The following is a 19,474-nucleotide window of genomic DNA, read 5'->3' on the forward strand; positions in this document are numbered from 1 at the left end:
CAGGTCCCCCTCGGGGTCACCTCCCTGTCCCTCCCCGTGGACTCCGGGCCCTGCGTGGATCCCGTGAAAATCCAGAGCTCGGGAGAAGAACCCTTCACCTTCGAGAGCCCCGGGATGTGCGTGATGAGGTTCCCGCTGCAGAAATCCATCCTGACCGTGGAGCTGTGTCCCCCTGACACCGCCGGCACCTTCCCGCTGCCCCAGGAGGAGCTCGGGGTCACCAAAACCGCCGGGACCTGCCTGGACAACCTGGAAAAGCTCCGCCAGGAGCTGCCGGCCGCGGAGCCCTGCACCCTCGAGGTGGTGGAGCTGGGCACGGACGAGCCCTGCCAGGCACAGGGCACGGTCCTGGGGGATCCCTGCGTGTCCCAAAGCGGGATTTCCACAGATCCCTGCGTGTCCCAAAGCGGGATCTCCACGGATCCCTGCGCCTCCCAATCCCAGGGACTCGGGGACGCCGGAGATGCCAAGGACAGCAAATCCCAAGCGTCCCCACGGAGCCCGTTCCGCCTCAACTCCTGCACTTCCAGCATCGTGGAGCGCTGCCTTTCCCGCTGCCAGAGCTGGTTCCGGGGCAACAAATAGGATTGGGATCGGTGGGATGAAGGAAGGGGGGCCCTGCCCGGCTCGGGTGAGTCTGAGCTTCCCAAGAGTTACAAAAAGAGAGAAAATTGCTTCATGTGAGATAAAAAAAAAAAAAAAAAAAAAGCTGCTTTTCAATCATCCCTTAATTAGTGTCTCAGTTGGATTGCTCAATGAAAAGTGCAATAAATAATGGGAAAATGATCCCAGTGGGAATTGCAGCCGGGGTCCTGTTTCGTCACCCGCCGCCTTTTCGCTTCCCACGGACGAAGGAGGAGGCTCAGAGTCTGCCTTCATTCATTCATGGTTCTGCCTTTGCATTTTTAATCCTCCCTCTCAATGGTTTTCCCCCTTAAAATGGTGGGAATATTGAGGAAAGCAAACTTTCCTCGGAAATAAAACTCGAGGAGCTCCTTCCCCACGGATGAGAATTTTTTTTTAGGGAATTCTGGGCTGGATCTGAGTTTGGGGACCCCCAGCAGCACTCCAGGGCTGGGGCTGCTCCCGAATTTATTTTGGGGAGCTGGAATCCAGCCTGGAATCCACATTTTCCTGGGATGAGTCCCCACCCCCAGAGGCTCTTCCAGGCACGGAGAATTCCAGTTAAACCAGCAGCTCCCAGTTTGCCGAGGGCTCAGAACCCCTCAGGACCCCCAGGGGAGGTGGATTTTGCCTGGAGGTTTCCTCTGGGAGCTCCAAAATCCAGAGGGAATGGAGAAGGAACTCCAGGGAATGTTCGGGAAGCACCAGAGCCTGTCCCAGCTCCCGTCCCCGTCCCGGTGTCACCAGCCAGAAATGCCACTGGAAACCCGGGCAGGCCACTGGGAGAACTGGTCTGGCCGGGATTCCAGCGGCCCCGGTGTCCTGCAGGGGGGAGCCGCTCCCTCCTCCCTGCCCCAGCAGCTTCCTCCAGGCCCGTCCCGATTTTCATGGGACGAGGGGAGATTCCAGCATTTTCCGAACCGCCGTGATGGACCCGCTTCGAATTAAAAAATAATCACCAGGATTTCAAAGGAGGAGAGCAGAGTCCTTAATTTTTGGGAAATCCGGGCTAGAGATGGAAGGGATTCCAGTGGGGGAATTGGGTGAAAACATCTTGAAAAAGGGATTAAAACATCCCAAGGAATGGGATGAAAATATCCTGGAAAATGGGATTAAAACATCCCGAGGAACTGGGTGAAACCATCCCAAGGAATGGGATTAAAACATCCCAAGAAATGGGATGAAAATATGCTGGAAAATGAGATTAAAACATCCCGAGGAACTGGGTGAAATATCCCAAGGAATGGGATTAAAACATCCCAAGGAATGGGATGAAAATATCCTGAAAAATGAGATTAAAACATCCCGAGGAACTGGGTGAAATATCCCAAGGAATGGGATAAAAACATCCCAAGGAATGGGATGAAAATATCCTGAGGAATTGGATGAAACCATCCCAAGGAATTGGATTAAAATATCCCAAAAAAATGGGATAAAAACATCCCAAGGAATGGGATGAAAATATCCTGAGGAACGGGATGAAACCATCCCAAGGAATTGGATTAAAACATCCCCCAAAAATGGGATAAAAACATCCCAAGGAATGGGATGAAAATATCCTGGAAAATGGGATTAAAACATCCCGAGGAACTGGGTGAAATATCCCAAGGAATGGGATTAAAACATCCCAAGGAATGGGATGAAAATGTCCTGAGGAATTGGATGAAACCATCCCAAGGAATTGGATTAAAACATCCCCCCAGAAAAATGGGATTAAAACATTCCAAGGAATGGGAAAATGAGCAAAAGGGAGCACAGAAAAATCCCGCCCTCCCCAGGAGGGTGGGGAAAGGGAACAGGAAAATCCAATTTGTGAGTTTGGGGCTCAGAAGGCACAGGAAGGGTTTAATTAATTCCTCCTTAATTATCATTAATGATGGCTGGATTTATTAAAAGTGTCTCAAAGCAAGGGAAGGGTCTGGGACGTGAATCCCTGATTTGAATTGTGGGATTATTCAAATCCAGAGAATTCGAGGGGAGCCCTGGAATCCAATTATCCCGGCAGGAATAATCGAAATATCCTCATTAACATGGGGAAAAAAACGGGATTAGGGGAATTTCTGACACCTCTCAGCGTCAGTGGGGATTAGGGACAGCGGGAAGAGCTCGGGGAAAGGAAGGATTTGATTCCAATTATTTCATCACGGAGATGAGGGGATGGAAATCCCTGCGGAACGGGAAGGTTTAGGAATCTGCTCTGGGATGAGGCAAAAAGAGTGAAAAAAGGCTGGAATTTGGGGCGAATTCCCGCAGCTCTCAGCAGAGGAGGAGGGAAGGAAATGGGGAGAAACGGCAAAGGAGTGCTGGGAAGGGGATAGCGTGGAAAAAAGCTGGAAAAACATGGATAAAACCAGTAATAAGAAGGATAAAACCTTCAAAAAGAGGGATAAAAACTGCAATAATAAATGAAATTAAAATAAAATAAAATAAAATAAAATAAAATAAAATAAAATAAAATAAAATAAAATAAAATATAAAATAAAATAAAATAAAATAAAATAAAATAAAATATAAAATAAAATAAAATAAAATAAAATAAAATAAAATAAAATAAAATAAAATAAAATAAAATAAAATAAAATATAAATCGACCTTCCTGAGCCATTTAGGGGACTCCCAGTTCTCCCAGTGGCTCCCAGCCCGGCAGTGGGAGCAGCGCGAGGAATTCCAGCCCTTTTCCCTCCTCGTGCCTCAGTTTCCCCGCGTGTCCCCGTCCCAAATCCGCGCGCGGGACATTCCAGGGGATCCCAGTCCACTTGGTGGCACTGTGGGAAAAGATTTCTCCGCTCGCTGCCGGATCCAGGAGAATTCCAGGATCATCCAAGGAAAGCGCTCCAGGATCACCGAGTCCAAGCTGGAATCATTCCCCCCTCTGGCCATCCCGAGGAATCTCCAGGAATTCCCCGGACACCTCCAGGGGTTGCCACTCCAACCCTCCCTGAGTCCCTTCCAAGCCCTTTTCCCTTTTCCAGGAGGAATTTTCCCAAATTTCCCGCCCTGAGCCTCCCCTGGCACAGCTCGAGGCCCTTCCCTCTTGTTCTGTTTCGTTCCCTGGGATCAGATCCCAAATCCCCCCTGGCAGATCCCAAATCCCCCCTGGCAGATCCCAAATCCCCCCTGGCAGATCCCAAATTCCCCCTGGACCCCCCTTTTCTCCGGGATCACCCCCCCAGCTCCCTCAGGATTCTCCGTTCCCTTTTCCAGCCCCGTTCCCACCCCTGGCCCCGCTCCAGCCCCCCGGACCAGCCCCAGTTCCCATCCCAACATCCTCATTCCTCTCCCTTTGTTTCCCCTCCCTCCCCACCCCTCTCACCAAACCCGTTCTGGGCCCCGGGCGTGGCTCTGGCACCGCCTGAACCCCAACCCCGGCAGGGTAAAAATAACCAAAATCACCAAATTAACCAAAATAACCTCTCCTGCCCAGTTCCTGCCCAATTCCTGCTCAATTCCTGCCCAATTCCTGCCCAATTCCTGCCCAGTTCCTGCCCAGTTCCTGCCCAATTCCTGCTTAATTCCTGCCCAGTTCCTGCCCAGTTCCTGCCCAATTCCTGCCCAATTCCTGCCCAAATCCTGCCCAAATCCTGCTCAATTCCTGCCCAGTTCCTGCCCAGTTCCTGCCCAATTCCTGGCCAGTTCCTGCCCAATTCCTGCTCAATTCCTGCTCAATTCCTGCCCAGTTCCGGCCAAATTCCTGCCCAATTCCTGCCCAATTCCTGCCCAATTCCTGCCCAGTTCCTGCCCAGTTCCTGCTCAATTCCTGCCCAATTCCTGCCCAATTCCTGCCCAATTCCTGCCCAATTCCTACCCAATTCCTGCCCAGTTCCTGCTCAATTCCTACCCAATTCCTGCCCAGTTCCTACCCAATTCCTGCCCAGTTCCTGCCCAGTTCCTGCCCAATTCCTGCCCAGTTCCTGCCCAATTCCTGCCCAATTCCTGCCCAGTTCCTGCCCAATTCCTGCCCAATTCCTGCCCAATTCCTGCCCAATTCCTGCTCAATTCCTGCCCAGTTCCTGCTCAATTCCTGCCCAATTCCTACCCAATTCCTGTCCAGTTCCTGCCCAGTTCCTGCCCAGTTCCTGCCCAATTCCTGCCCAGTTCCTGCCCAATTCCTACCCAATTCCTGCCCAATTCCTGCCCAATTCCTGCCCAATTCCTACCCAATTCCTGCCCAGTTCCTGCCCAGTTCCTGCCCAGTTCCTGCCCAATTCCGGCCCAATTCCTGCCCAATTCCTACCCAATTCCTGCCCAGTTCCTGCCCAGTTCCTGCCCAGTTCCTGCTCAATTCCTGCCCAATTCCTGCCCAGTTCCTGCTCAATTCCTGCCCAATTCCTGCTCAATTCCTGTCCAGTTCCTGCCCAATTCCTGCCCAATTCCTGCTCAATTCCTGCTCAATTCCTGCTCAGTTCCTGCTCAATTCCTGCCCAATTCCTGCCCAGTTCCTGCTCAATTCCTGCCCAATTCCTGCTCAATTCCTGTCCAGTTCCTGCCCAATTCCTGCTCAATTCCTGCTCAATTCCTGCTCAGTTCCTGCTCAATTCCTGCCCAATTCCTGCCCAATTCCTGCCCAATTCCTGGCCAGTTCCTGCCCAATTCCTGCCCAGTTCCTGCCCAATTCCTGCCCAATTCCTGCCCAATTCCGGCCCAATTCCTGCCCAATTCCTGCCCAATTCCTGCCAAATTCCTGCCCAGTTCCTGCCCAGTTCCTGCCCAATTCCTGCCCAGTTCCTGCCCAGTTCCTGCCGGGGGTGTCCGTGGAAGGGTCTGGCTGTGGAGGGCCAGCAATTAATTCCAGAGAAAATCCTGATTAATGAGAAAAGAGCAACTAAAGATGGAGGAATTGGGCGAGGGGCGTTTCAGGGGTGCCTCCCCTGCAATTCCCAGGCTGGAATCCCAATCCTAGAAAAGATTCCCTGTGCTGCTTTGGGTGGGATATCCAGAATTCCCAACCCTCCCCTGGCGTGTGCAAGGCTGAGACCTCCCCCAGGACTCATCCCAAAATTCCGCACTCCAGGCCCGATCCGGGGAATTCCGGCAGAATTTTGGAGTTCCGGAGCCCCGCGGGGTGGGGGTGGCTTCTGGTTTGGGATTTCTGAGTCAGGGCTGAGGCCGCTGTGGGATTCGGGGCCGTCTCGGAGGTGACGTCGGAGGTGGCACCCAGGGCTCCGTGTCCTGCGTGTCACAGACCTCAGACGAGGTGTGGGGACCTTGGCCGGGCCCCGATGGCGCTGATTGGGGACAGGTGACAGATGGGGACGGGGACAAACAGGATGAGCGGGGTCAGGAGTCCTGGTGCTCCAGCCCGGAATGAGCCCCGCTGACCTCATCCCACTGCTCGTCCACATCCCGGCTGGAAAAGTGTCCCAGCACACCCTGAACCCAGCTGGGACAAATTCCACCATCCCAGGTGGGTCCAGCCTGGCCTTGGGCACTCCCAGGGATGGGGAACCCATGGAATCACCGGGGCCAGGGAAGGATTGATCCCTAAAACCCCATCCAAACCGGCCCAGGGAATCCTGGAACGGTTTGGGATGGAAAGGAACTTTAAATCCCAAAAAAATCCCACCCCAGTTCCACAAGCACTGCCAGGACGTGCCTGGAGCCTCGGGAAAAGCATTTTTGGGGAAAACCCAGCAGGAAAAGGGGTTCAGCCCTGCCAGGACGTGCCTGGAGCCTCGTTGCCTCATCCCGGGAATGTCACCAAGTCCCAGGAAAGCGCTCCCCAGGCCAGGGACCTTTTCCAAGGCGGATTCCCGAGGCTCCCGCACGGCCCCGGCCCCTGGGGTGGGGATTCCAGACAGTTACAGGCCACCGAACCCCCCCTCATTTGCATAATCACCCCAAAATTACAGCGTCCCAAGGGTGTCATTATCGCCCAGGCGGGGCCTAATTTGCACCAGGGCAATTTAATCCGGGTTAAAAAAAAAAAAAAAAAAAAAAAAAAAAGGCCCAAAAATGAACGTTGGGGACAAATCCCTGGGCTGAGTGTCCCCGAGGTTATTAATTAGCCAGCGTTAATTAATTGGGCTCCTACACCCAGGGTGAGCCACGGGCGAGGCTGCGGGACGAGTTCCTGCTCTGAGGTGGCCCCCGTGATGTCCCCGTCACCTCGGCCCCCCTCCAAACCCCAAATCCAGGCTCTGGAATTTTCCAGATTTCCTCCAAGTGCTGGGAGAGCTCCTGGGGAATAAAGGAAGAGTTAATTAATTTGCCGTTCGAAGATTAAATTAAAAAATAAGGAGATTGTGAGGTAATTACAGCCCGAGGGCAGCCGGAGGAAATTCAGCATTAATCGACCTCTCAGCAGAGGTTTCTGCTTTTATTTTTAATTAAAATCGAGCCAAGCTGAAATTAAAATGGTCCAATTAATATTAGAAGTTTTATCGTGATTTTTCTCAATGAAAAGTCATCAATTGATGACAATTTCCTTGTTCGAAAATCCATTTAAAAATTCATTTAATCGTTTAAAAATGGTTGTGGTTGGTTTATTTTTTTGTGTTGGATACTATGGCCAAATACTCATTAATGAGAAGTAAAAATAAGAATAAATCTCTACAGGGGTGTCCCACGAGAAAAAATCAGGAGGATTTGGGGAATCTCACCCAGATTTTAGGGCTGAAATCTTCTTCCTTTTTCCTGATCCAGACCTCAGTGACCTCGGGCTTGAAATTCCAAAGGAAAAGCACAAAAAAGAGACAAAAAACCCCTCCAGAAGTGTGGGACAAAATTTGTGCATCATAAAGATCTTGATTGTCCCTGATCTGCTCGTCCTGAGCTCTGCTGCCATCAGCACTTAAATTTTCTTTTAAATTAATTTAATTAATGTAATGAATTTAATTAATTTAATTTAAATATTAATTCCTATTTTCATGTGGTTTTGCAGGCGTTGAAGACATCAACTCCCACCCATAACACAAATATTTACATTGAAATCCACCCTCCTCCATTCACGCTCTGGAGCCCTTCCAGATTTCCCCAAAAAATCCGAAACGCGACCGTAAAAGGATTTTACAGCCAGGATTTTCCAGGATTAGGCGGAACCGGCCTGAAGAGCCGCTGCTATTTCGGGGTGAAAATGATAGGGAAGGGTTGATAAAGCCAAATAACCCGTTTGGGACTGGGCTTGGCCCAGGATGAATCAGGACAACGTCCACGAAGGGTGGCTCCTCTCCAACCCCAACGGGGACCCTATAAAAGCAGCCCCGTCCTCGCCTCGCTCCGCACGGCTTCCCAGGAATCCCACTTGATCCCGCCGGTGACTCGGGTGAGTGGCTCCCTTGGGAACGTTCCCTTTGCCGGGAATGTTCCCCTGGGTGGGAATTCTGGTGTTTCTCCGGGATTCACGGCGGACGGGAGAGTCGTTCCCGGCAGTTTTTGGGAGTATCAAGGGGTTTGTCCCTGTTGGAATTGTTGGGTTGGGTTGTCCTTGAGGGAAGGGAATATGGGAGAAGTCCAGGGGCTTCCTTGGGTGTGGGGTCAGCTCCCAGCTGGAGCAGCGGCCCCTTCTCCATGGAAATTCCGGCGTTTCCATGGGGCAGGGAGTGCTCGTGTGCCCGGGCACGTTCCGGAGGCGGGAATCGGGCACGGCGCAGCTCCCCGGGATCAGATCGGGCACGGAGGTTCCCCAGAGGAGGCTTGGGGATCCCACAAGGGAGGAAGGAGGGAAGGAGGAGGCTTTGGAGGTTTCCAGACGCAGCTTTTGAGGTCTCTGCCCCAGATCTTGTCTTGGGTTGGGTTAAAGCTTCCCTCACCGGGATCACGGGGATGGATCTTGGGAACACCAGGAAGTTCTGGAATGAGGCCATGGAGATGCTCCAAGGGCTGGGGGAAGGTTGGGAGAGATGGAGGGGTTCACCTGGAGAGGAGAAGCTCCATGGAGACCTTAGAGACCTCCCTGGACAGCAGAGGGGTTGGACTGGCTCCATTCAGGGTCCATTCCAAGGAAATATTCCATGGGACAACCTCACAGGGCAGGATCTGGGGGCAGCTCTTGAGTCAGCACCGCCGGGTCCCTCCCCATCACCGCATCCCCGTCACCATTCCCGCTCCGACGTCACCCAAACGCGTCAGTGGCGAGGCCAGAGGCCACTCCCCATCCCACTAAAACCCCGGAATGTGTTCCCAGAGGGGAACGCGGAGCCAGGAATTCCTCTCCCTCTTCCCAAGGATTTCCCCCAGCCCTTGGTCTGCTCCTGTCCCTCGCAGGCTCGCTCGGATCTGCAGGATGTCCCCGTTCTTGGACAGCATCGCCACCATCGTCGGCGTCTTCCAGCAGCACGCCCGGGGAGATGGGGACGGCTCCGGGCTCAGCCGCAGGAGGATGAGGGAGCTCATCCAGAGGGAATTCGCAGATTCCCTGGTGGTGAGCGCAGCGGGGAAGGGCTGGGATGTGGGAACGGCAAAATCCTCTCTGGAAAGGGAACGGGGAGGGTTCCACCAAAGGTTGGGTTTGCTTGTGCTGGGAAGGGAACGGAGAACCCTGAAGGAGCTGGGGGGGCTCAGCCTGGAGAAAAGGGGGATCCAGGGGGGATTTTGGGGAATGAATTCCCACAGCTGGTGCTGAGCCCTAAAAGTGAGATTTTGAGAGATGGAAGGAGAATTCCTATGACTCTTCCCATTGTTGCATTTCTCCCCAAGGAGCAGGAAGACAAAAATCCCCTTTTTCCCCCACCGTGTTTTTTCCCTGCAGAAGCCACACGACCCTCAGACCATCGAGAAGATCCTGCAGTTCCTGGAGTGGGATGGGGACGGGGACATCGATTTTAACGAGTTCCTCCTCCTGGTGTTCCGGGTGGCCAAGTGCTGCTTCTGGTTCCAGCCGAGGGCCCCGTTCCTGGTGCAGAGGACAAAGATCCCGACCGGCGGAAAATCCCTGCGGGAGCCGGAATTCAGGAGCAGAGGGAACCGCCGGCAGCTCCAGGAGGAGGAGGAGGAACGACAAACCTGGGAGAGGAATGGTGAAGCTGAGCTGCAAGGAGACCTCAGGGTCAGGGAGGTGGAAATCTCGGAGGAAACGAGGAGGGATCAGCAGGAACATCGCACGCGGAGCAGGACGGACGCGGAACCACGCAGGGAGCTGATCCCTCGGGAACACCGGGAACGGAGCCAGGAGCCGTGCGAGCAGCGGGAGAGCCGGAGAAGGCGGCAGCCCCCGGAGCCAGACAGACGGGAGGGAGAGAGGAGAGACCGGGAGGGGCTCCGGGAGGAAGAACTGGCAGACGTGAGGACAGGCAGGCAACGCCGAGAACCCCAACCACAGCTGGACAGGTGGAGCCGCCAGGAGCCAGGGGGTGATGAAAGAACCCAGTGGCCACGAGGAGCAGATGGAGAAGGTGACAATCGGCCACGGGAACCCGAATTGCTCCGGGAAGAGAGGAGCCGCCACCGCCGGCGTGAGCTGGAACAAAGAGAGCTGGAAGGGAGAAGCTGCCGGGCGGCTGAGCTGGAATGTCCAGAGTCCAGGCGGCCACATCAGTCGTACCTGGAGGAACCGTTAGAGATCGACCTCGGGGAATGTGGGAGAGCAGAGCCAGAGGAACGCGGCTACGGACGGAGAACAAAGCAGGAACGGGAGCTGGAATCTGAGGAAAGGGAAAGGGAGATCCGAGAGGAGCAAGAGAGGGAAGAAAGAGATGACCCCAGAAGAAAACGGAGAATGAGAGAGAGGAGGGTGAATCAAGAACGGGAGCTGGAGGTGGAGGTGTCCGAGCGCCGGGCACGGGAAAGGGAGGAAGAAGTGGCCATCATTGGCCGGAGAGAGACACGGGAGGGACGAGAGCGAGACATCCGTGAGGCTGAAATAGATGCAAGGAGAGAACAAGAAGTGCATGACAGGAGAAGAGAGATCTCAGTGGCAGCAGCAGAAGCCGATGACAGAGTGCGCCGTGAGATCCGGGAACAAGGTGAGGAGCTGAGAAGGAGAGAACGTCCCTCTGAGCGTGAGGAAGACAGAAGAATTTGCCCCAGAAGAGACAGGGAAGAGCCCCTGAGGGAGAGGAGAATCGACCGTGAACGGGAGCTGGAGGTGGGAATCTCTGAGCGCCGGGCACGGGAAAGGGAGGAGAGACAAGAGCGAGAAATTCGTGAGATTGGAGATGATGGAAGGAGACAGAGAGAAACTCTGAGGTACGAAAGGGACAGAGAGATCTCAGTGGCAGCAGCTGAAGCCGATGTCAGAGTGCGTCGTGAGATCCGGGAACCACGAGAGGAGCTGAGAAGGAGAGAACGTCCCTCTGAGCGTGAGGAGGAAGAGAGGAGAATCTCCCGGGTCAGAGAGAGGGAAGAAGCCCTGAGGGAGAGGAGAATCGATCGGCAACGGGAGCTGGAGGTGGAGGGCTCTGAGCGCCGGACAAGGGAAAGGGAGGAAGAAGTGGCTGCCATTGGACGGAGGGAGATACGGGAGAGACGAGAGCGAGAAATTCGTGAGATTGGAGATGATGGCAGGAGACAGAGAGAAACTCTGAGGTACGAAAGGGACAGAGAGATCTCAGTGGCAGCAGCAGAAGCCGACGTCAAAGGGCGCCGTGAGATCCAGGAACCACAAGAGGAGCTGAGAAGGAGAGAACGTCCCTCTGAGCGTGAGGAGGAAGCAGAACCAGAGAGGAGAATTTCCCGGGTCAGAGAGAGGGAAGAGGCCCTGAGGGAAAGAGGCCTTGATCAGCAACGGAAGCTGGAGGTGGTTGAGCGCCGGGCATGGGAAAGGGAGGAAGAAGTGGCTGCCATTGGCCAGAGAGAGACACGGGAGAGACGAGAGCAAGACATCCGTGAGGCTGAAATAGATGCAAGGAGAGAACAAGAAGTGCATGACAGGAGAAGAGAGATCTCAGTGGCAGCAGCTGAAGCCGATGTCAAAGGGCGCCGTGAGATCCGGGAACGGGAACCACGAGAGGAGCTGAGAAGGAGAGAACGTCCCTCTGAGCGTGAGGAGGAAGAGAGGAGAATCTCCAGGGTCAGAGAGAGGGAAGAGACCGTGAGGGAGAGGAGAATAAACCATGAACAGGAGCTGGAGGTGGAGGGCTCTGAGCGTCGGACAAGGGAAAGGGAGGAAGAAGTGGCTGCCATTGGACGGAGGGAGATACGGGAGAGACGAGAGCGAGAAATTCGTGAGATTGGAGATGATGGAAGGAGACAAAGAGAAACTCTGAGGTACGAAAGGGACAGAGAGATCTCAGTGGCAGCCGCAGAAGCCGATATCAAAGGGCGCCGTGAGATCCGGGAACCACGAGAGGAGCTGAGAAGGAGAGAACGTCCCTCTGAGCGTGAGGAGGAAGAGAGGAGAATCTCCCAGGTCAGAGAGAGGGAAGAGGCCCTGAGGGAGAGGAGAATCGATCGGCAACGGGAGCTGGAGGTGGAGGGCTCTGAGCGTCGGGCACGGGAAAGGGAGGAAGAAGTGGCCAGAGTTGGCCGGAGGGAGATACGGGAGAGACGAGAGCGAGAAATTCGTGAGATTGGAGATGATGGAAGGAGACAGAGAGAAACTCTGAGGTACGAAAGGGACAGAGAGATCTCAGTGGCAGCAGCAGAAGCCAATGTCAAAGGGCGCCGTGAGGTCCGGGAACAAGGTGAGGAGCTGAGAAGGAGAGAACGTCCCTCTGAGCGTGAGGAGGAAGCAGAACCAGAGAGGAGAATTTCCCGGGTCAGAGAGAGGGAAGAGGCCCTGAGAGAGAGAAGAATCGATCGGCAACAGGACCTGGAGCTGGAGGTGGTTGAGCGCCGGGCACGGGAAAGGGAGGAGGAAGTGGCTGCCATTGGACGGAGGGAGATACAGGAGAGACGAGAGCGAGAAATTCGTGAGGCTGAAATAGATGCAAGGAGAGAACAAGAAGTGCATGACAGGAGAAGAGAGATCTCAGTGGCAGCAGCAGAAGCCGATGTCAGAGTGCGCCGTGAGATCCGGGAACGGGAACCACGAGAGGAGCTGAGAAGGAGAGAACGTCCCTCTGAGCGTGAGGAAGACAGAAGAATTTGCCCCAGAAGAGACGGGGAAGAGCCCCTGAGGGAGAGGAGAATCGACCGTGAACGGGAGCTGGAGGTGGGAATCTCTGAGCGCCGGGCACGGGAAAGGGAGGAGAGACAAGAGCGAGAAATTCGTGAGATTGGAGATGATGGAAGGAGACAGAGAGAAACTCTGAGGTACGAAAGGGACAGAGAGATCTCAGTGGCAGCCGCAGAAGCCGATGTCAGAGTGCGCCGTGAGATCCAGGAACGGGAACCACGAGAGGAGCTGAGAAGGAGAGAACGTCCCTCTGAGCGTGAGGAGGAAGCAGAACCAGAGAGGAGAATTTCCCGGGTCAGAGAGAGCGAAGAGGCCCTGAGGGAGAGGAGAATAGATCGGCAACGGGACCTGGAGGTGTCTGAGCGCCGGGCACGGGAAAGGGAGGAAGAAGTGGCTGCCATTGGACGGAGAGAGACACGGGAGAGACGAGAGCGAGAAATTCGTGAGATTGGAGATGATAGAAGGAGACAGAGGGAAACTCTGAGGTACGAAAGGGACAGAGAGATCTCAGTGGCAGCAGCTGAAGCCGATGTCAGAGTGCACCGTGAGATCCGGGAACAAGGTGAGGAGCTGAGAAGGAGAGAACGTCCCTCTGAGCGTGAGGAGGAAGCAGAACCAGAGAGGAGAATTTCCCGGGTCAGAGAGAGCGAAGAGGCCCTGAGAGAGAGGAGAATCGATCGGCAACGGGACCTGGAGCTGGAGGTCTCTGAGCGCCGGGCACGGGAAAGGGAGGAGGAAGTGGCCGCCAGAAACCTGAGAGAGACACGGGAGAGACGAGAGCGAGAAATTCGTGAGGCTGAAATAGCTGCAAGGAGAGAACAAGAAGTGCATGACAGGAGAAGAGAGATCTCAGTGGCAGCAGCAGAAGCCGATGTCAAAGGGCACCGTGAGATCCGGGAACGGGAACCACGAGAGGAGCTGAGAAGGAGAGAACGTCCCTCTGAGCGTGAGGAGGAAGAGAGGAGAATCTCCCGGGTCAGAGAGAGGGAAGAAGCCCTGAGGGAGAGGAGAATCGATCGTCAGCGGGAGCTGGAGGTGGAGGGCTCTGAGCGCCGGGCACGGGAAAGGGAGGAAGAAGTAGCCAGAGTTGACCGGAGGGAGATACGGGAGAGACGAGAGCGAGAAATTCGTGAGATTGGAGATGATGGCAGGAGACAGAGAGAAACTCTGAGGTACGAAAGGGACAGAGAGATCTCAGTGGCAGCAGCTGAAGCCGATGTCAGAGTGCGCCGTGAGATCCGGGAACCACGAGAGGAGCTGAGAAGGAGAGAACGTCCCTCTGAGCGTGAGGAGGAAGCAGAACCAGAGAGGAGAATCTCCCGGGTCAGAGAGAGGGAAGAGGCCCTGAGGGAGAGGAGAATCGATCGGCAACGGGAGCTGGAGCTGGAGGTCTCTGAGCGCCGCAGCCGCCAGACTCAGGACAGGGAGGCAGAAGTGACCGTCGCTGATCAGAGGGAGGCCCGTGAGGAGATCAGGCTGGAGGTCCTGGAGGAAGAAGATGAGGAGGAGCTGGAGCAGGGCCAGTGCCGGTACCAGACCCTGGACGTGGACACCGGCGATCTCTGCCCCCCGGGACAGGAGGCGCCCGTCAGTGACCTCAGGGTCCGGTACCGCCCCGCTGACCCCGATGTCCGGCCCGAGGTCCGGCTGCTCCCCGAGCCTGTGGAGCCTCAGACCGTCGCCTACTTGGTGCACGTGATCCAGAACCTGGAGGACCCCAAGGCCGCCACCTACGAGATCGTGTGCCACCAGCCCGGCCAGCAGGGCCAGCCCGTGCGCGTCCGGACCTGCTCCGTGTCCCCGCGGCCACCGAGTGACTGCAGGGGCCGTCCCGAGGCGCCGCCGTCCAAATGCCCCCAGGAAAACCCCGAGGGTCTGGATGAGCCCCGGGAAAGATCCGGAAAAGAAGTGAAGGACGGAGCCCTCCGGGATTCCGCCGAGGCGGAGGCTGTGAAAGGCGAGCGGGTGAAATCCAAGGAGATCCGGAGGCGCCCCGAGATCCCTGAGGTGGAGCAGGATCAGCCCCAGGGTGAGGAACCCCAGAAGGTCCCACGGGAGCCCGGATCCGGCTGCCAGCGGAGAGAGCGCGAGGACAGCGAGGCCAAGAGCGGCATCCCCCCGGAATGTCGGGATCCGGAGCGGAGAGAGCCCGCAGAGCCCCGCAGAGAGGGAATCCAGGAGGGTGAGGAGGCTCCTGAGGAGGAACCCAGCAAGAGGAGCCGCCGGGAATCCGGCAATTCCCAGGTTTCTCGGGAAGGTGGCACCAAGCAGGGCCAGGAGCCCCCGCAGGAGGCCCCGAGCCGCCCCAGGGATGAATCCAAGACATCCTGAGGGGAATCTGCCTCTCCCTGGAGCCTCCCCAGGTCCTTCTGAGGGTCACTTCTGCCCCCCATTACCAGCTCGGGATGTGGTGGCCCAGCAGTGATGGACTCAAAAGGATCCCGGGGTGTCCAGTGGGGTTTGGGGGCTTTTCCCTGGAATGAATCCTCAGCAGGAAGCGAGATCCCCCCAGATGTGGCGTTTCCACCTCCTGCCGGGTGTGTCCCTCCATATTTAATCACTTTTTCTGCTCTGATTGGAGTCCTTGGGTCCCTCTGTCCTCTTTTGCACCCTGGGGTGTCACTTCAGGTTCCCCCTGCCCTGGGGCTGCTCTCGGCTTCTGCCGTTAAACTCCAAAAAAATTCCTGATTTTGGGGCCTGGAAATCCTCAAGGCTGGGGAAAAAAAAAAAAATCACCTTTTTAGCCTCGATTCCAGCAGAATTCCAGCTCCAGGCCCCGGGGTTTAGAGGCACAGGGTGCTGGTGGTGGGTGGGGGATTCTCCTTCTCCTCCTTTTCCTTTTCCTTCCTTTTTGATCGCATGGAAAATGGGAATAAACGGCTGATTCCTGCAGCAGCTCTGAGTGTCACCTTCCGGAGGGCTGGGAGGGCTGGGAGGGGGGCCCAGCTGGGATCAGGCATTCCCAGTTCAGGTCAGGCATTCCCAGTTCGGGTCACGCATTCCCAGTTCAGCCCCCAAACTCCTCCTGATCCCAAATCCCACCCAATCCCCATTTCCCATTCCCACATCCTGCTCCAGAGCCAGGGGCTCTCCCAAGGCTCTGTCCCCGCACTGTCCCCAACTGACAGGGACAGGGACACAGCTCGGTGACAATGCCAGGGACAGGAACAGGAAGAGGAACAGTGACACTGGCAGGGCTGGGTGGCAATGCCAGCAGCAGTGACACAGCTCGGTGGCAATGCCAGGGGCAGTGACACAGCTGCCAGCGCTCGGTGACAATGCCAGGGACAGCCATGTGGCCGCACAGATGGCGGCGTCTCCGTCCCGCAGCCCCGGGAATGGAATGCCCTAAATGCCCGGGACTGGCCCTGGCACAGGGAAATGTCACCTCCCCGTCCCCCCGCGATGTCACCAGGGGGTTCTGAGGGGGAGGGAAAAGCCAAAGGGAGATCCCAGCTCGGGAAAATTCCCTTTGGGAAAGGCGAGTTGGGGGAAAATCCCAATATTCGGGACAAATGGGAGTTTGGGGGCAGGAAATTGAGGGAAAGGGGAAAATCTTCCAAGTCCCAGAGGAATTTCTGGGATCACAAAACTCATCCTGATCCCTGGTTTTTAACCCCTTCTCTGCTCCAGGCTCCCCCAGAGATTTTGGGGATTTTCCTTTTTTTCCAGCTCCAGGCTTTCCCAAAAGATTTTTGGGAATTTTCCCCTTTTTCCTTCTCCAGCCTCCCCCTGAACATTTTGGGATTTTCCCTTTTCCTGCTCCAGGCTCCCCCGGAAGATTTTTGAGGAAATTTCCCCCCTTTTTCCCCAACCTCCCCCATTAAGATTTTTGGGATTTCCCCCCGCTCCCGTGCCCGAGGATGACTCCAGGGATATCCCAAGGAGATAACCGGGATGGAGCAGGATTTGGGAATGCCCGCAAAGCCCCGGACCGGGCCGGGCACATTCCAGGGCCGCGGGAGGAGCCGCGGTTGCCGCTGGAAACGAGAATTGCCCAACGCGTGCGGGGCTGACTCAGCCCGGGCGGGGCTCCCGAACTTTCCCCGAGCTCTTTTCCTGATCCTGCAACTCCGAACCGGAGCGGAGCCGCCGCCTGTCCCAGCCATGGTGAGGGATTCCCGGGAATCTGGGGGGGAAATGGATCCCGAGCGGGGGAAAAGGAGGTTTTCCTGCAAAAAGCCCCAAAATCGGGGTGGGAGGGGATAGGGCGTGGTCCCAAGGGGAGGAAAGAAAAGGGGGAAGGAACGGAAAAATGGGGGGAAACAGGGGAAAAGGGAAAAAACTAGGTGGGGGGGAAGGGGGGAACAGGGAAAAAACGGGTGGAAAATGGGAATAAAACGGAGGGAAAAACCAGGACAGAAACCGAGAGGAAAATGGCAAAAAACCGGAAAAAAACGGGGGAAAACAGGGGAAAAAACGGAGAAAAACGGTGAAAATGGTTGAAAAACAGGGAGAAGCCGGGGTGGGGAGGGGAGAAATGGGGGGAAAAGGGAGAAAGAACGGATCCAGCCCGGCCCTGTCCACCGCCCCGCCGGATCCGCCGCCTCCCCAGGGCATTTTCCAGGAGCCGCTCCCGCTCCGGGCCCGTCCCGCTGCGCCAGGGAGCGAAATCCAGGGAAAAATGCGGCGGAACGGGTCCGGCCGAGCCCTTCCCGCATCCCGAAAAAACCGGGATTGCTCTTGGAGAAGCTGGAATGAGCACAGGAGGTGCTTCCCTGCTCCCCAAAAATTCGGGATTGCTCCTTGGCACACCTGGAATGGGCACAGGAGGCTCCTCCAGCCCTTCCCTCATCCCCAAAGAACTGGGATTGCTCCTGGGATGGGCAGAGGGGGCCTTTCCCTGCTCCCAAAAAACCTGGAACCGCTCCTGGAATGGGCAGAGGAGGCTCAGTCCAGCCCTTCCCTCATCCCAAAAAAAACCGGGATTGCCCCTGGCACATCTGGGATGGGCACAGGAGGCTCCTCCAGCCCCTCCCTCATCCCAAAAAACCGCGATTGCTCCTGGAATGGGCGGGCACAGGGAGCCTCTCCCTGCTCCCAAAAAATCCGGGATTGCCCCCGGCACACCTGGGACGGGCAGAGGGTCTCCCCCGCCCTCCCCTGACCCCAAATCCCGGGATTTCTGCTCCCCAGCCCACGGAGACCGAGCGCTGCATCGAGTCGCTGCTGGCCGTGTTCCAGCGCTACGCCGGCCGCGAGGGCGACTCCTGCACCCTCTCCAAGCGGGAATTCCGCGCCTTCATGGACACCGAGCTGGCCGCCTTCACCAAGGTCCGGGAGTGTGGGGTCCTGGGGTCCACGGCATGGGAGGGGATTGATGGGATGGGATCCAGGGGATCAATGCGGTCCATGGGACTGGGATGGGATCCATGGGATCAATGCGATCCATGGGACTGGGATGGGATCCATGGGATCCAAGGAATGGGATGGGGATGGGATCCATGGGATCAATGGAATGGGGTGGGGATGAGATCAATGGGATCCAAGGAATGGGGTGGGGATGAGATCCATGGGATGACATCCATGGCATTGGGATAGGGATAGGATCCATGGGATCCATGGAATGGGATGGGATCCATGGGATCCATGGAATGGGATGGGGATGGGATCAATGGGATCCAAGGAATGGGATGGGGATGGGATCCATGGGATCCAAGGAATGGGGTGGGGATGAGATCCATGGGATGGCATCCATGGGATTGGGATAGGGTTAGGATCCATGGGATCCATGGAATGGGATGGGGATGGGATCAATGGAATCCAGGGAATGGGGTGGGGATGGGATCAATGGGATCCAAGGAATGGGATGGGGATGAGATCCATGGGATGGGATCCATGGGATGGGGATAGGATCCATGGGATGGGATCCATGGGATGGGGCTAGGATCCATGGGGTCCATGGAATGGGGTGGGGATGGGATCAATGGGGTCCATGGGATCAATGGAATGGGACGGAATGCGTGGGATTGTATGGGATCAATGGGAAGGGATCATTGGGAACAATGGGGATGGGATGGGATCCATGGGACTGGGATGGGATTGTAGGAACATCCCTGACTGTGGCTGTTCAAGGATTTTCCGTCCCAAACCGTTCCAGGATTCCCTGAGCTCCCATCCCTGCCTGGGCAGGGAATTCCCCCTCACCCCAGGCACCAATTCCCGTTTTTTCCCAGAACCAGAAGGACCCGGGCGTGGTGGACAGGATGATGAAGAAGCTGGACATGAACAGCGACGGGCAGTTGGATTTCCAGGAGTTCCTGAACCTCATCGGGGGCATCGCCGTGGCCTGCCACGACTCCCTGATCGTCAAAGCCCCCAAGCCCTAAATCCTGAGGCTCTGGCTCCACCCCAGATCCCCCGGAATTCCCCATGGAATGCTGGAAGTGATGGAATGGTCACATTCCCTTTTTTCCCCCCGTTTTTTTATGGATAAATAAAAGGTTGAAGACCCCGAGGGATTCCGGGATCTGTGAGGGGAGGAAGAATCCCAAAGTGATCCTTACCTGCTCCGAATTCCAGGGATTCCCTGCAGGGACAGGGATCCAGCCCTCCCTGAGCCCCTTCCGATGCTTCCCAACCCTTTTCCCATGGAAAAATCATCCCAGATTTCCCGCCCTGGCACAGCTCGAGGCCATTCCTGCTTGTCCTGTCCCCATTCCCTGGGATCAGATCCCAAATCCCCCCTGGCAGATCCCAAATCCCTCTGGATCCCCCTTTTCTCCAGGCTGAGCCCCCTCAGGATGCCCCATTCCCTTTTCCAGCGGCTCCATCCCCATTCCCTGGACACTTCCAGCCCCTCACTCCATGCCCTGGACATTCCCAGCAGGACAATCCCTGGAATTGCATCCCTGGATC

General features: G+C 56.0%; 2 protein-coding genes and 1 long non-coding RNA gene across 4 annotated transcripts; 2 read left to right on the top strand and 1 right to left on the bottom strand.

Annotated features, from left to right (window-relative positions):
• Positions 1-7,435: 7,435 nt before the first annotated feature.
• On the bottom strand, positions 7,436-13,389 carry LOC132340256 (uncharacterized). The gene is made up of 2 exons (XR_009489824.1): positions 13,307-13,389; positions 7,436-10,309 (listed from the first exon to the last, which is right to left on the bottom strand). It is a non-coding gene; the product is annotated as an uncharacterized LOC132340256 (long non-coding RNA).
• On the top strand, positions 7,754-15,508 carry LOC132340165 (trichohyalin-like). 2 transcript variants are annotated; one of them, XM_059870984.1, is made up of 4 exons: positions 7,754-7,885; positions 8,827-8,983; positions 9,311-12,169; positions 12,512-15,508. In XM_059870984.1, exons 2-4 carry the CDS (start codon positions 8,846-8,848, stop codon positions 14,945-14,947), a joined length of 5,433 nt encoding a protein of 1,810 aa, XP_059726967.1. In that variant the 5' UTR covers positions 7,754-7,885; positions 8,827-8,845; the 3' UTR covers positions 14,948-15,508. The 2 variants fall into 2 exon arrangements, with proteins under 2 accessions (XP_059726967.1, XP_059726968.1); XM_059870985.1 differs by having other exon boundaries at positions 9,311-11,968; positions 13,319-15,508.
• A 990-nt stretch (positions 15,509-16,498) lies between these two features.
• LOC132340202 (protein S100-A11-like) lies at positions 16,499-19,070 on the top strand. The gene is made up of 3 exons (XM_059871057.1): positions 16,499-16,726; positions 17,753-17,890; positions 18,793-19,070. Exons 1-3 carry the CDS (start codon positions 16,514-16,516, stop codon positions 18,943-18,945), a joined length of 504 nt encoding a protein of 167 aa, XP_059727040.1. The 5' UTR covers positions 16,499-16,513; the 3' UTR covers positions 18,946-19,070.
• Positions 19,071-19,474: the final 404 nt, after the last annotated feature.

The sequence above is a fragment of the Haemorhous mexicanus genome, chromosome 31, assembly GCF_027477595.1.
Source record: "Haemorhous mexicanus isolate bHaeMex1 chromosome 31, bHaeMex1.pri, whole genome shotgun sequence".
NCBI lineage: Eukaryota > Metazoa > Chordata > Aves > Passeriformes > Fringillidae > Haemorhous > Haemorhous mexicanus.